Source organism: Leptosomus discolor, chromosome 7 (genome assembly GCF_034619465.1).
Source record: "Leptosomus discolor isolate bLepDis1 chromosome 7, bLepDis1.hap2, whole genome shotgun sequence".
NCBI lineage: Eukaryota > Metazoa > Chordata > Aves > Leptosomiformes > Leptosomidae > Leptosomus > Leptosomus discolor.
In genome coordinates this window covers 35463294-35476563 of record NC_141397.1, presented here as the reverse complement: position 1 = coordinate 35476563, position 13270 = coordinate 35463294, and the positions used below count along the sequence as shown (strand labels likewise).

Here is a 13270-nt window from a genome sequence, read left to right as displayed (position 1 = left end):
TTCCACTCTTTGTCTAAAGTGAGCTATTTGCTTGTTTGGTTTTTGAAAAATGGCCTTTTTACTACAGCTTGTAACCTTGCAGCAGAGCAGGTCTAATGTATTCTTTGCATGCTGTATATAAAACATTTAGTGGTAATGTGGAAAACTGCTTCATAAAGACCCACTAATTTGTGAGACTGTTGTCTGTTCATTGCTTCTCTTCATGAGCTTTCTTTTTCTTTTTCAACACAGTTGGAGATTTGTCAAATGAACTTGTAAGGCATTTTCTAATTGAATGCACTCACAAGGGGGTGCGCTTGAAAGGATGCCCAAATGAACCATATTTTGGTAAGTACTGTGCATCACAGGGACACAGAAAATGGGAACAGTTTGCATTTGTCAGGGCTGTTTTATAGCCTTGGATGGAGTGCAAATGAGACAATACTTTGCTTGAGTCCTGGTGATTTCTGTAGGAACCCATTCTAAGGTTATACGAGCCTTGTACGCATTTACCTTAAGTATATGTGCAGGGCACTCCAGCAGAGATGCACATGACCGAGCATCAAGCGGTCAAGCTTGTCTGACACTGCCAATGCCGCTGCACACAGCTGAGCTAGATGACTGTTACGGACCTTATTGATTCAGGCCCTTTGCCTTATTTTGTCCTGTGCTGTATTTCTACTAGCTGGCTAATGTGACACCAGAGTGGGACATTGACAAAGTCCATTATGCTGTGTCAGCCTACCTAATGTAATATGATGAAAGTGCATTACCTGTGGCAGCAAACAGCCAAACACCTACCTAGCTGCTCCCTGATTTGCCCTCCTCGGTGGGGCTGGAGTGGAAAGTAGGCTGGGAAGGCTCATGGGTAGATAAAGACAGGGAAGTTGCTACCTAGTTACTACCATGGTAAAGACGCTCAACTTGGGGAAAATTAATTTAATTTTTTGGCAGTTAAAGTTGTTATTCAGGTAGTGAGAAACAAAGACAAACATTAACATAACACTTCTCCATCCTCTTTTCCAAAGCTCAACTTCACTTCTGCCCCCCAGACTCCTCAACCGCAAGCAGCGCAGGACGGGTTGGGGGGTGTATGGTCATTGCAGAACAGTTCCTCCCTCCCTCCATCCCTCTCCCACTTTTTCTCTGCTGAGGTGTGGGCTTTCCACCATGAGCTGCCATCCTTCAGGAAGAAAATCAGCTCCAGCGTGAGCTCTCCATGGGCCACAGTTCCTTCAGGAGACATCCATTTGCTCCAATGTGAGGTCCTCCAAGGGCTGCAGGATGGAGGATCTCAGCTTGGGTGCCTGGAGCACCTCCTTCTCCCTCTCCCTCCTCTGACCAGGGGGTTCCCTCTGCTGTGTTTCACCCTTTTTCTTCCCTTCTTGTCTCTGTGTGGCCTTTTTTGCCTTTTATTAGATACGCTTTCCTGGAGGCATCTCACCATGGCTCAGTGGTGCCCTGTGGTGGGTCTGCTGGAGCCAGCTGTGTCCGGCATGGGGCAGCCCCTGGCCTCTTTCCACAGAGGTCACCCTGCAGCCCTCCCACCCCCTGCTACCAGCCTTGTCACATGCATACATCATCTACCATGAAATGAACAAGTGTAAAATGACAAATCCTGTTTGAAGTAAAGGTGGATGGAATTTTGTCAGTGTTTGGCATGAGACTTCTTTCAAATCAGAATTTTTAGCCCAGTCCTACCTTGATCTTGAAGTACCTGTTTATGGCACGTACGTAGCCCTACTAAGCATTTAGTTTGAGCATCTCCTAATCATTTCAATGTATACAGCATCACAGCTGCTTCACAAGGTAGGTGGGCAAGCACTATGACACTCTTGTACAGATAAGACAATGAGGGACTAAGAGTATCAGTTGGTCTTAGTGTTTCTGTAAGTCCCTTGCAGAATTGGGTCATCTTTCCATTTCAAAGAAATTTTTGATGGGCAGTAAAAATGAGGTTGGTTTTGGTTGTACTGTGATTTTTCTCGAGTGCATCATTATAATGTTCAATGTTTGTTAGTAAATGGGATCAAAGGGTGGCTTTTTGTACAAACAGTCTGATGAATATTATACTGTTGACTCATATACTAATGTGAGATGGGTGCAAGGATGACTAATTGTTTAATTATTTTAATCAAGCCAAGTCCAAATGACAAAAGTGACTTTGAAAAGAAAAGAACAATAATTTAATGGAGAATGCTATGTACCTCACTGCTGCATTGAATGGAGGAGGTTTTATCTAGACCATTTTTTATACTTTTAGAAGCACAAAATAGAGATGTGTGTAGATAACACACTAGACGGTGGAGACTACATGGCTAAAAGGCAGAACTCCTTGCTCTTTCTGTGCCTCATCACATTGTGTTGACCCTTTGTGCTCTTACCATCTTTGTAAGATTTTGTTACATTTAACGTAGCAGAAGTTAAGAGCATTGAAAGGAATCTACTGACTTCCATATGTTACTGTTCTTGTAGTTTTGGTGCTTTCTCCGTTTAAAGCAAAGCCATTTAAGTAGTGTGTTTAAGCAGGCAAAGAGAGAGTGATTGTGGTTAATGAGTTCAAGTACATCCAACTGGGACAGTGCTGGGAAACGTGAATACACTGAAGTTGACTGAAGAAGGTCTTGGCTTAAGTGCCAAGAGAATTTTTTTTAAAGGGCAGGGGGCGGGGAAGGCCTTCATCTATAAAATGCTTGAGAGCCAACATAACTGTTAAGCGTCCTGGTTGTCCACCAAGTTAACTGTGTATGTCTTGTTACTCTTCTGACCACAGGGAGTTTGACAGCTCTGGTGTATCAGCATTCCATCACCCCACTGGCACTGCCCTGCAAGCTCCTCATCCCAGACAGAGGTATGCTTGTTAAAGTACAGAAGAGAAGTACCCAGCCAAGCTCTGCTTCAAAGTGCCAGTGTCTGAAGGCAGGTGAACATGTCGAGATCTAAGCAAGAATGCACAGGGGAGGAAGCTGTGTTTTAAAAGTGGTTCTTCAGTACTGCCAGCACCTCTTATCCAAGCTGTAGTTGTGAGCAGACTAGTACTGTGATATTCCAGTTGTAAACATATATGCGTCATGGAAATCCGCACAGTAATCTGGCGTGTAGGAAGACAAATGTACTTCTCAGACATGAAATTATGCCCATGTATGGTTAGATGTAACCGCTCATTCAGGCCTGAGTGGCAAAAGGGCTTTAGGGAGGGCAGGTCGGTAGAGAACAGAAGGTGCCCTGCATGTGACACTGGTAGGAAGGAAGTAGTAACTTACACAGGTCCAAATATTGTTTAAGTAAATGATCAAAAAGCCCATGTTGCGTCATGGGGCTGTAATTCTAATTTTGGTTATTTGATAGGTGATGTGATAAACCACTTGTAAGACAACAGCAAAATGTAGCTATTCTTGCCCCATAATCCAGTTGTCTGTTACTCTCCCAAATGAGGTTAACACCAGATGTATTATTGCAATATTAAACATTTTTGTGGTTTTCTACTGAACTCTTTAAGCTTTTGTTAAAGGCGATATGTCAGTTTTCAAACATAGCATTTGTATTATGCAAATATATTAATGAAACCGTTTTAGCACAAAAACATGCTATGGTAGATGTGACCAGAGATCTCTTTATATGGCAAACTAGTGTGGTAGGTGGGCTTGTTCTCCTTACCCTCCTCACCTAAAATGGAAAGCTCCTTCTGTTCTGGCAGAGGTGCAGGACTGAAACATTTGCCTTGTCTTCAATAAGCATACCACAGGGAAATTTTATTTGCGATTTATTTTTGAATCCAGTATGATCACACATTTTAAGATGATTTTCTGTTGTTAATGATTCTGGGCACGGTGCATGGACTATTTAAAGCACATGGATAACTCTAAACATGTGAGTAGTGTCACAAACCCTATTACTGCTCTCTTCTTCTTTTGAATGTACTCAAAGACGGCATGCATCTTGTTAAATACAGCAATAAGCGAGAACTTTTTATATTGCATTATATGTATGCATTTATATAGCTGAAATAACATACTGATGGACAGTTTTCTCACGAATTTTAACAGAGGATTGTGAGACAAACATCCCAATAGTTCAGATGTTTGTTTTCTATATAAGTATGAAGAAAGAAGGATTATGTTGTCATCTTCTGAATCAAAATACAATTAATTGATTTCATCATAGAAACACAAAGTCTTTGTGCCTAAATTATTGTATATTACACAAATTAAATGAGATAATTAAAATTACACTTTAGAAAATTTCAAGGTTGTAATGAGGGAATGTGGCCATTAGTACCATTTTAATGGGACATTGTGTGTGTCCCTGCAGCATATGCTGTGTAGTTACGGCTTTTACTGTCAGGAAATAAAGATTGAGCATCCCTCCTGCGGCGCTGGGGGCACCAAAACTAATGTAACGCAAAGCCACATGAATGGTTATACTTGCAGATACAAGATTGTTTCATGTTTCTGTTCAAGAATTGTCCAGTAGATGAGATCACAATTACAAAAACTAAACTCATGCTTGACCATGTGCATTTATTTGTCAATTCAAGTTTGAACAAGACCTTGACAGTGTTTTCTGTTTGCAGATCCCTTGGAGGAAATTGCAGAAACTTCTCCACAAACTGCTGCAAACTCAGCAGCAGAGCTTCTCAAACAGGGTGCAGGTCTGTTAAACTTTTTCCTTGCATTTGGCTGTCACCAAATTTTCTGTCTTACAGGCTGGGAGAAGCTGAAGCTTAGGCTCTGGGATGTTTAAAGGGAGCAGTTAAATTTAGAGTGCCGTGTAGAAGTGTAAAGGGTACTGTGAGGATATATACCAAGTTCTTTCTGTTTTCTGCAGGCAGCTCCCAGGTTCTACAGCCCTGTTTGTTTTCCAGTCATGTCTCCCATGAGAATATGAGGTACACATAGGTTGGCTCAAACACGGCAGTTTTTAAGTGGTGACATTGCTTTCATAACTGATGAACTTAAGAGAACATATTTTCAGCCTGTGGTTGCAGAGGTTCATGAACTATGTCTGAGATCTGCAAAAGGCAATGAAGGGAAGTATTCAGTAGGGTTAAATTCTCAGCATAGGGATCAACAGTACCACTGGAAAACGCTTACTGTCCCATCGATTTGAAAAACAACCAACCTAAAAACCATTGCCCTGTGCTTCACTTGATGCTGCATGTTGTTAGGAAATGTCCGGGGTCTTTTCCATTGGCTGGTGTTTTATGGATTCTCATGCATGCTGAAGCACCCGTTCTGGCAAGTTCAGTTGTCCTACCACGAGCTTATTGATGTGACGGAAAAGCCCTGACAAGATAGCCTCTAAATGATGTGATGCTGTGTTGGTACTGTCTGTATCACTCTCAGATAGAGGTATTTGTGGTAGCTGTTTGTAGAGACGTGCTCTGCTTCTCGTTTGCTTTGTGTGCAGCTGATGAGAGACAGCTGGTGATGTAGCCTGTCTGAAAAAGTGTGGCATCCTAACCCACCATTACTGGACACGGTGTTCTGAGTACCCCTTCATAAGCTTAAGGCTGTCCTCAGTAGAAACGCAGCCGCTGTGTTACTCCCCTGTGCAGTGGCCATGCCCAGGGGATCCTGTCCACGCCCTCCCACAGTCCCTGGTTTTCAGGCTGCTCTGAACTCTCCCCAGGTTCTATCTGCCCACCCGGTTGATCCCATTGGAGCAGGAGAATACACTACATTTGCCACTGTCCTTTGGGTTTAGCCTACCACTGTAGCCACCAGCAAAAGAGTTGTGGCCAAGTATGCCTTTATAAGAATACTGCCTCATTGCCCTCACCCCTGTTAGGGCACTTCTGAAGGGGGCAGTCGCCAGTCTCAGCAGCTCTGGAGAGAGAGAGTGTTGCTCCTTGCTCGTGCAGCAATATACTTTGACTTAAAAATCTGAAGTACCACTTTGAGTGCTGTCATCAAGTAGGAATGTGTGGCTGAGGCAATAGCAAGCTTTTGGGAGGCTCTGCCAGGAGGGAGCACGTGTTGGCCTTTCTGCCTGCCAGTGCTGGTGGTGGTAGTTATGGCCAACAGGGGAAAAAGCAAGGAGAATGCATTTTTGTAGAACTTTCCCTCTTGAAAATGCAGCAAAAAGGGCATGTGTTGTTGGTTTCTCCTTGCTCAGACAGTGCTTTTCAAAGAAAAAGAAATAATTCTTAATTCAGTTGGGGCGGTAGTCAGGTAACTCCTTAGGAGGGCTGTCACGTTATGGATCATTTTGGGAACTTAGTACATTTGGGTTTGACCTTGTTTGTTGTTGTTTTTGTTTTTAACAAGAGTTTGGAACCTGAACAGATAAATTAGCTAGAGGACTCTCAGAGGTTTTTTTTGTCTTAGTACATTGTTTCCCACAGATTTTCCATGCTTCAGAGGTCTCTCTCCAGTCACAGAGACATTCAAGTTGTGGAGTTCAACACTGAAGTGCAGACCAGAAACACATAAATAGTTTCTTTTCCAGCTATCTGAGCTTGTGTGAGCACCTGTGGTTTAGTCAAAGAACATGCACTTTTTCCCCTGCCCTACCTTATCCCACCCTTCTTCCACTCCACGAGCAAAAAAATGAAGATGTGTTTTCCTAGAATGATTGTTTTTTTATAGCCATCTGAAAAACTCGATGAGCATTTCCAGTCATTATCTAAATGCAGAAGCTGACCAGATATCCTTTGCTTCCCAGAGAGTGACAGTTGAAGACTAGAAACTATACAGATAAGTGGCTTTTCCCTAGAACAGACCTGTTTGGCAGCAAAATTTTCTGCCCCAAATAAATCCCAGTTCTTCATCTCTGTTTCCACTAAGACAGTTAAGAGACTAAGCATTCTGAACAAAGCATGTTCCCAGTCTAAAAGCAGCAGGGGTTACTCGAAATGGCCACATTGTGTAGCTGATGGTACAAAATGCCACCTGCGGAAGATAAGAGCAGCAGCACTGCAGGGCAGCTGCGTTGCACGGAAGACACAGATGTCTTCCTTTTGTTCTAGTCTTGAGTATGGTTTCTGTGGGATTGCTGTCATTTAATGCCCCATCGGACTACACATGATGTTCTTAAATGAGAAATCTTTCAGCCTTTCTCATTACCTGTCCTTTCCTGTAATCTCCTTTTTAAGCTGACATTCTTGCTCTTTCCAACACTTTTGAAAAAGGTTTCATTTATTATTTTTTGGGCTACAGAAGTACTCTGTATTTGGTGACTGCTTTTGAACTACGATATTGAGGGCGATCTAGACAAAATGCTTGGTAATTTCATTTAGAGGCAAAACTTGAACACAGTCTGTGGACACCAGTGCAACATGTGGCAGAAGAGGATGGGAAACCCTTCCCCTGGGTCTCAGAAGCGGTGAGGAGTGTGACTGTGAAACAAGACAAGCTTCCTATGATGGGAAGGGCTCAGAGGATAATGAAGAGCTTTAGATCTGTACCAAACATACACAGTAATGATGTGAGAAGAGGAGAGCTTATGGTTTGGAATGTTGTTTATGATTTTGGGTAGACAAGACAGAAAGCTGTTCAGTGACGAAGGCCTCATTGAGCTTGCCATTCATTGTCTTAAATCCCTCTCTGCATGAATCGTATAGTAATTGATTCAAACAAAGGTTATAGAAGCTATCACACCAATGTGCAAACACGTTTGGGAAATTCCACACTTACAAATCAAATAAATCAAATCTCTGGAACCGTTCTTTTACTGACAGACTCCAGAGCTTGAAGTTACCAGGCTAATCATCCTGCTGGAATCAAGCTTACGCTTATGCAGTCTTTAACTGTATGATTGCTTGGTTGTTTTGAAAGTGCCAGTGTCTAGCTGTGTGTTTCACGTGGATAGTCCTAGGAGAAAGCTTTAGTCAGGTTACAGAATAGCCATATGAAAAGCGAAGCTATTAGATTTAATTTAATCTTTGCTTTCGTAGTAAGGTTGGCAAGCCAAGCTAAACTGCTAAACAAATGAAATATTAGCATGGTAATTTGCATGTGTCAGCTGCCAAAGTTGTAAATTCTGTCCTGGATACATCCAGAAATGTTTTTACCAAAACACAAAGTCTGTTGGTACCAGTGTTTTGCTACAGATGTGTTTAGTCATTCTTGCTTGTGTTGTAGAGTAAGACTAAGAGGGCTTTGCAGTTTCAAAAATGTTCTTAATCTGCTTGTAAATTTGACTTTATACCACAGTCCCAGAGTATTTAAGTATGTGAATAATTCTATTAATACTAAATAATAATTATTAATACTGTATAACATTATATAGCACTGTTACCATGTAGTAGTATGCAGTACTATAGTACTGCTATATAATCTTAGTGCTTCTTTTCCTAGTGCTTGCTGCAGATTTGATATGAGACCAGGTGAAAAAATTAACCATTTGGTAGCTGGAGAAACTAAATAGCTTCTGTTTTATAGAGATACTTCAGAAGTTTCTGATATCTCTAGGGAGGAATAGGGCTTTTAAAATTAAGTGCATGCTGAAGTAAAGATAAATATGTAAAAATACACAAGCCAGTAATTTTTCTCACTGTGGAAGTTGCTTGATTGGTAATAGCTGTTTGTGGGTACTAGAGAAATACAGTCATTGGCTTAAATAGAAAGGTATTAAAAACAAAGGGACAGCAAAAGGCTTATGACCTCTAAAACTACAGCCTTCAGCTATGAAGCAATGGTGCGACAAGGTGAGGCAGACATAGGTTTGGTCATTTGCTGCCAGTCTTCCTTGTTTGCTTTACAAAGGTGGAAAATTGACCTTTTGTTTGGAAGATACCCATTTGTTTGCTGCTGGGAAAGACATCTCAAAGCCTTTCCCCTCTTTCATTACAGCGTGTAACGTTTGGTACCTGAATTCAGTGGAGATGGAGTCCCTCACGGGCTACCAGGCAGTGCAGAAAGCCTTGAGTGTGACGCTGATGCAAGATCCTTCTCCCATCTCAACCGTTGTCCATTTCAAGGTGTCTGCACAGGGAATCACACTGACAGATAATCAAAGAAAGTAAGCAAAAGAGGGGTGGGAAGAGGATGTTGGCCCCAACAAGTGCTGGCTGCTGTTGGTTTGACTTGCCTAGTTATGTTCTGCAGTCACTGTCTCGGAGGCTAATAGGGTTGGCTAAAGAAGACAGTGTCAGCTGTGTGCAGTACTGGAGAGTGAGTGTTTTAAGCTGGGGATGTTACTTCCACATGGCAGCTTTTACCCCTGGAAGATCACTTTACCATGGCATTTTTTTCATTGTTATTTCTTATAAAAAGGGAAAGTAACGGCTTTGCCAGTGTTCGATATTCAGTGTATTCTGTGAAATAATTTATCTTTATGGTATGTTTCACCAGTATCACTGAACAGAGTTGGCCTAAGCAGACACTGTGTCTCTCCAGTATTTGAAATTATGCTTTGGATAGCCTGTAAAATACTATGATAAAAAGTTAATTTATATTTACTCTGTACTGAATGCTATTAAGGCAACCACAAAGTCTTTAGATTTGAAAGCTGACAATAACAAAGGAGGGACAACAGGAATTCATTGTAGGTTAAAAAAAAAAAAGTGGCAGACTTCTTAATTCCATGGGAATTCCACAGCCGATCAAGGACAAAACCTTAAATTATAATGCCTACGAGTGCTTATATTTTGAAACTTAATATAAGAAAATTATTCACGGGTTCCAAGAATTTGTGTTTCCCGCTGACGTAGTATCTAAATGCCCAGTTTTTAGAAAAAATTCATTTCGTCCTTCTAGTTCTTTTTGTTAGCTTGAGGGTTAGTTTTCATTTGGTTCAAAAACTTGATGTTTCTATTCTAAATATGGATCTTTGGTTGAAGCAGTTCAGGAGATTCAGATAGTAAAAAGAATATATTCTCATTGTTAAATTTAGGTTAAATATAGTCTATTTCTCAGATCTTCTGTTGTTTAAAATTTTAAGCATCTTCACTATTCCTAAAACTTGCTTTGTTTCTTCCTATCCAGACTCTTTTTTCGGCGACATTATCCAGTCAACACTGTTATTTTCTGTGCTTTGGATCCACAGGACAGAAAGTAAGGAAGACAAACAGTATTTCTGATAGTTGTTTGTGTTGTTGATCTACAAAAAAAAACCCCTAACATAGCTTTCATTTTTGTTTCTCCATTTTTTTCAATTTTTTTTTTTTTTTACTGCTTTCTCAATGGACAAGATGGATGAAAGATGGCCTTTCTGCAAAGTAAGTGGACACCTGTCTGAGTCTCTTCTAACTGAATGTTTTAGGAATATCACTACAGTGATTAGTCTCTTAGTGTTCTAAATGATCTTTGTCAGAGATGTAGAAGGGAAAGCAGCTGTTCAGGGACAAAAGTCTCTCTGCCCACCGTAATCAGACTTCATCTGCACCTCTGCAAGTCAGGGCCTAATTACGTGATGGTGGGATATCTGGAGCCAGCCCTAGCCTGATTTATTTGGGTTACAGGTCTGTGATTTGACTAAAGTTTCAGACATTAAAACAGCCATTTGCTACTCAGTTTTATGTTCCACTAGCACAAGCTTACTTGTCTCTCTTAGCCTGATAGCTTTAAAAAAGTAAAAAATCCCACCCACGGCACATGGATGAAACCAGTTCAAGTAATACGTGTGCGTGGCATAAATATCTGATTACCAGTGGATTGCAAAGTGTTTTATGTTGAAGGCAAACATCATTGTCCCCCTTTTACTGAAATAAAAAGCGTAAACAGAAAGAGTTCAGGCACTGGTTTCTGGAAAGGAACAGAAACAGATGACTGAAGTCCTATTTCCAGTACTCTGTCCGCTGACATGTGTGGCCCTCAAAACCTCTCTTCAGGCAATTCCTGACATACCACCCCACCCCACCCCAAACTGGGTAGGGGAACAGCATTAATGAATCAGGCTAAATACATCCCCAGGGTCGGCAGCATGTCTCTGGCTGCAGACAGCACAGGATGCAGTATAGACAGTTGAAGGAAGGGGACAGTCTCCCTCCCTGATTCAGTCCATCGTGAGCCATTCAGGAGCTCCTGAGTTGGCTGGTGCACCTGGACTGCTGTGTTTAGCAGTCACACAGGGCCTTGTCCGTCAGAACAGACGAAGTCTGATTTGTGCTTTTGTTTTCTGCCGTGTCTTTTTTTTTGCTTTATGAAACAAGGCAACGCCTGTCTGTCTGTTCTCTGATATCCTGTGATGGTTGCCCTTGCAGAGTATTTGGGTTCGTGGCCAGGAAGCAAGGCAGTGCTACAGACAACGTGTGCCACGTGTTTGCTGAGCACGATCCAGAGCAACCTGCCAGTGCCATTGTGAACTTTGTATCAAAGGTCATGATCGGTTCCCAGAAGAAGATCTGATGCCTTCCATCCTTGACTCAGAGCTCTTCACTGATTTCACTGAAGGAAGGCACTGTGAGAAGGAGAAAGCCTATTCAGCAGCAACACCTGAACCTTGTCATTCCCGAGAAGAAAGCAGAAGATGGTCTATCTGCATTGTGTTTGCAAGAGTTCAGCCTTTTCTTTGAAGATGCCTCTGACTTAACGAAGAAATAATGCTCTGTTTTCATATCAAAGGACAAAACAAAAGAAGCTGGGTGCCACCCAAACCCATGTAGCCCATACCTGAATGAAGCATAAATGAAAAACTTTTCTCCTGAAGGGTTTCTAATCTATTTTCACATGCTGTTTGTCATCATTTATTGGAGCAGAAATACTCACTAGGCTGTGCTGCTTTCTTGTGCGGAAAATGTTTTGTATAACCTCCACAAAGACACTTGCCATAGTTGCATCAATGGTAGCTATAGGCCTTGCAAACATGCTCGTAAGGGAACCATGGCCTGAGGAAGACTATTTGCTCTTCCCTTCGTCTTTGTCATCAGTGGTGGGGACTGAATGGAGAAGGGGGAAGATGTATGTGAAGAGAAGGCTTGTGCAAGTTGATTTCTGATAAGAAAGGAGTGGCAGTGTGGAATATTCAGGGAGATTGCTCTGTATTTAGTGTTGAGAAGGCTGGGCTGCTTTAGTTTGAAGAATTTTAAATAGGGGAGAGGTGGCAAAGCAAAAGAAAGGTTGTGTGGAAATCTGTTCTGTAATTGGGTTTTTTGGTATTACTTTTTTATACAGAGAACTAAGCAGGGAATATTCTGTATTTTAATAATTACAGGATAAAAATGAGGGAAAAGCAAAGAAGAAACTTTTGTAATTTATATATTTTTACCTGTGCCAGATTATTTATAGTAGATCTCGGATCTTGATATGTCATATGGATATTCTTAAACTAGACCATTGTTGAGCTTTGCCTCTTTAATGCTATTTTGGGTGAGTAAAAGTGTGTATAGCCTGGGCCTTGCTAAGGACAACAGAGCCTCGTATTTTTACTTTTGTCTTACAGTGACAAGATACTTCCCATTTCCTGTCTCTGCAGTACTGTTCTGGTGGTAACACTTGTTTCCCCTACCTAATACATAATTATATTTGTGGATTCTTTTGGCCCTCTTTTTATTGGCGTTTTGGGGCATTTCTGGCGCTTTTTTTTTAATATATGTAGGAACTGGTTTTGGTTTATAATGTTTTTTTAGTAATTCCTTGAGTCAGGAAATCCAAAAGGGAATGGAATTTATTTTGTTACTCTGTCTCATTTCTTGAGAACGTTCATGTCACGATTTCTACAACCGTCACACTTGCACCTAGCTCTCTATCTTTCTAACCACAGCATATTTTAAATGCGTAACAAAGTGCTGGTTAGCTTTACAGAAAATTGATACAGTAGGTTGCAGTGGAAACCTTCGTGAGAGAGCTGCAGGCATCTACTGTGTAATTCCCATTCACTCCAAAAAAAAAATAAAAGTCGTACTAGACCCCCATATCAAGCACCGATGGTGATAAAGCAGCTTTGGTGTGACAGTGCGGACAAGTTTCATTGCCTCTATTTCTTTGATGTGTGGCTGTCAACATTGTATTAATAACCTGAGGAATAAATTGACATGCTGAATTGGGCGTGCAGATGGACTAACTAGTAACTGTACCCACTTGGAGGCTTTAATCCTTTTATCCACTTTTACTAGATAATGGTTAAATGGAGTGGGAAACTCTGGCTATATGGTAAGAAGGTTCTGCCGTTATGAACTACATTTGTCCTGTATAAATTATGATCTGTTTTTTATTAACAACTCTTCCTGTTTCCCAAAGTATTAGAGGACCATGGCCAAAGTGTTAACCAATTATTTGTGTGACAGTGAATTTTGTATAAGGAACTTCATAGTTTTTAAAAGGAGGGGGGTGGGGAAGAGAGGGAGAGAGAAGAAAGATTTGAAGTTTAATGTATTTGTACCAGGACGTGGTGTATTAGCAGCAGTGGG

At 41.3% G+C, this 13270-nt stretch overlaps 1 protein-coding gene across 4 annotated transcripts in view; it reads left to right on the top strand.

Moving 5' to 3' along the window:
• Positions 1–11270, top strand: part of TNS3 (tensin 3) — a 233099-nt gene extending 221829 nt beyond the window's left edge. For all 4 annotated transcript variants that reach the window (XM_086467647.1, XM_086467648.1, XM_086467650.1 and 1 more), the window contains 7 exons: positions 232–327; positions 2753–2830; positions 4553–4630; positions 8775–8943; positions 9909–9977; positions 10115–10141; positions 11126–11270. In XM_086467647.1, coding sequence (XP_086323773.1) covers positions 232–327; positions 2753–2830; positions 4553–4630; positions 8775–8943; positions 9909–9977; positions 10115–10141; positions 11126–11270 — 662 coding nt within the window. The remainder of the gene's footprint in view (positions 1–231; positions 328–2752; positions 2831–4552; positions 4631–8774; positions 8944–9908; positions 9978–10114; positions 10142–11125) is intronic.
• The last annotated feature ends 2000 nt before the right edge of the window (positions 11271–13270 follow it).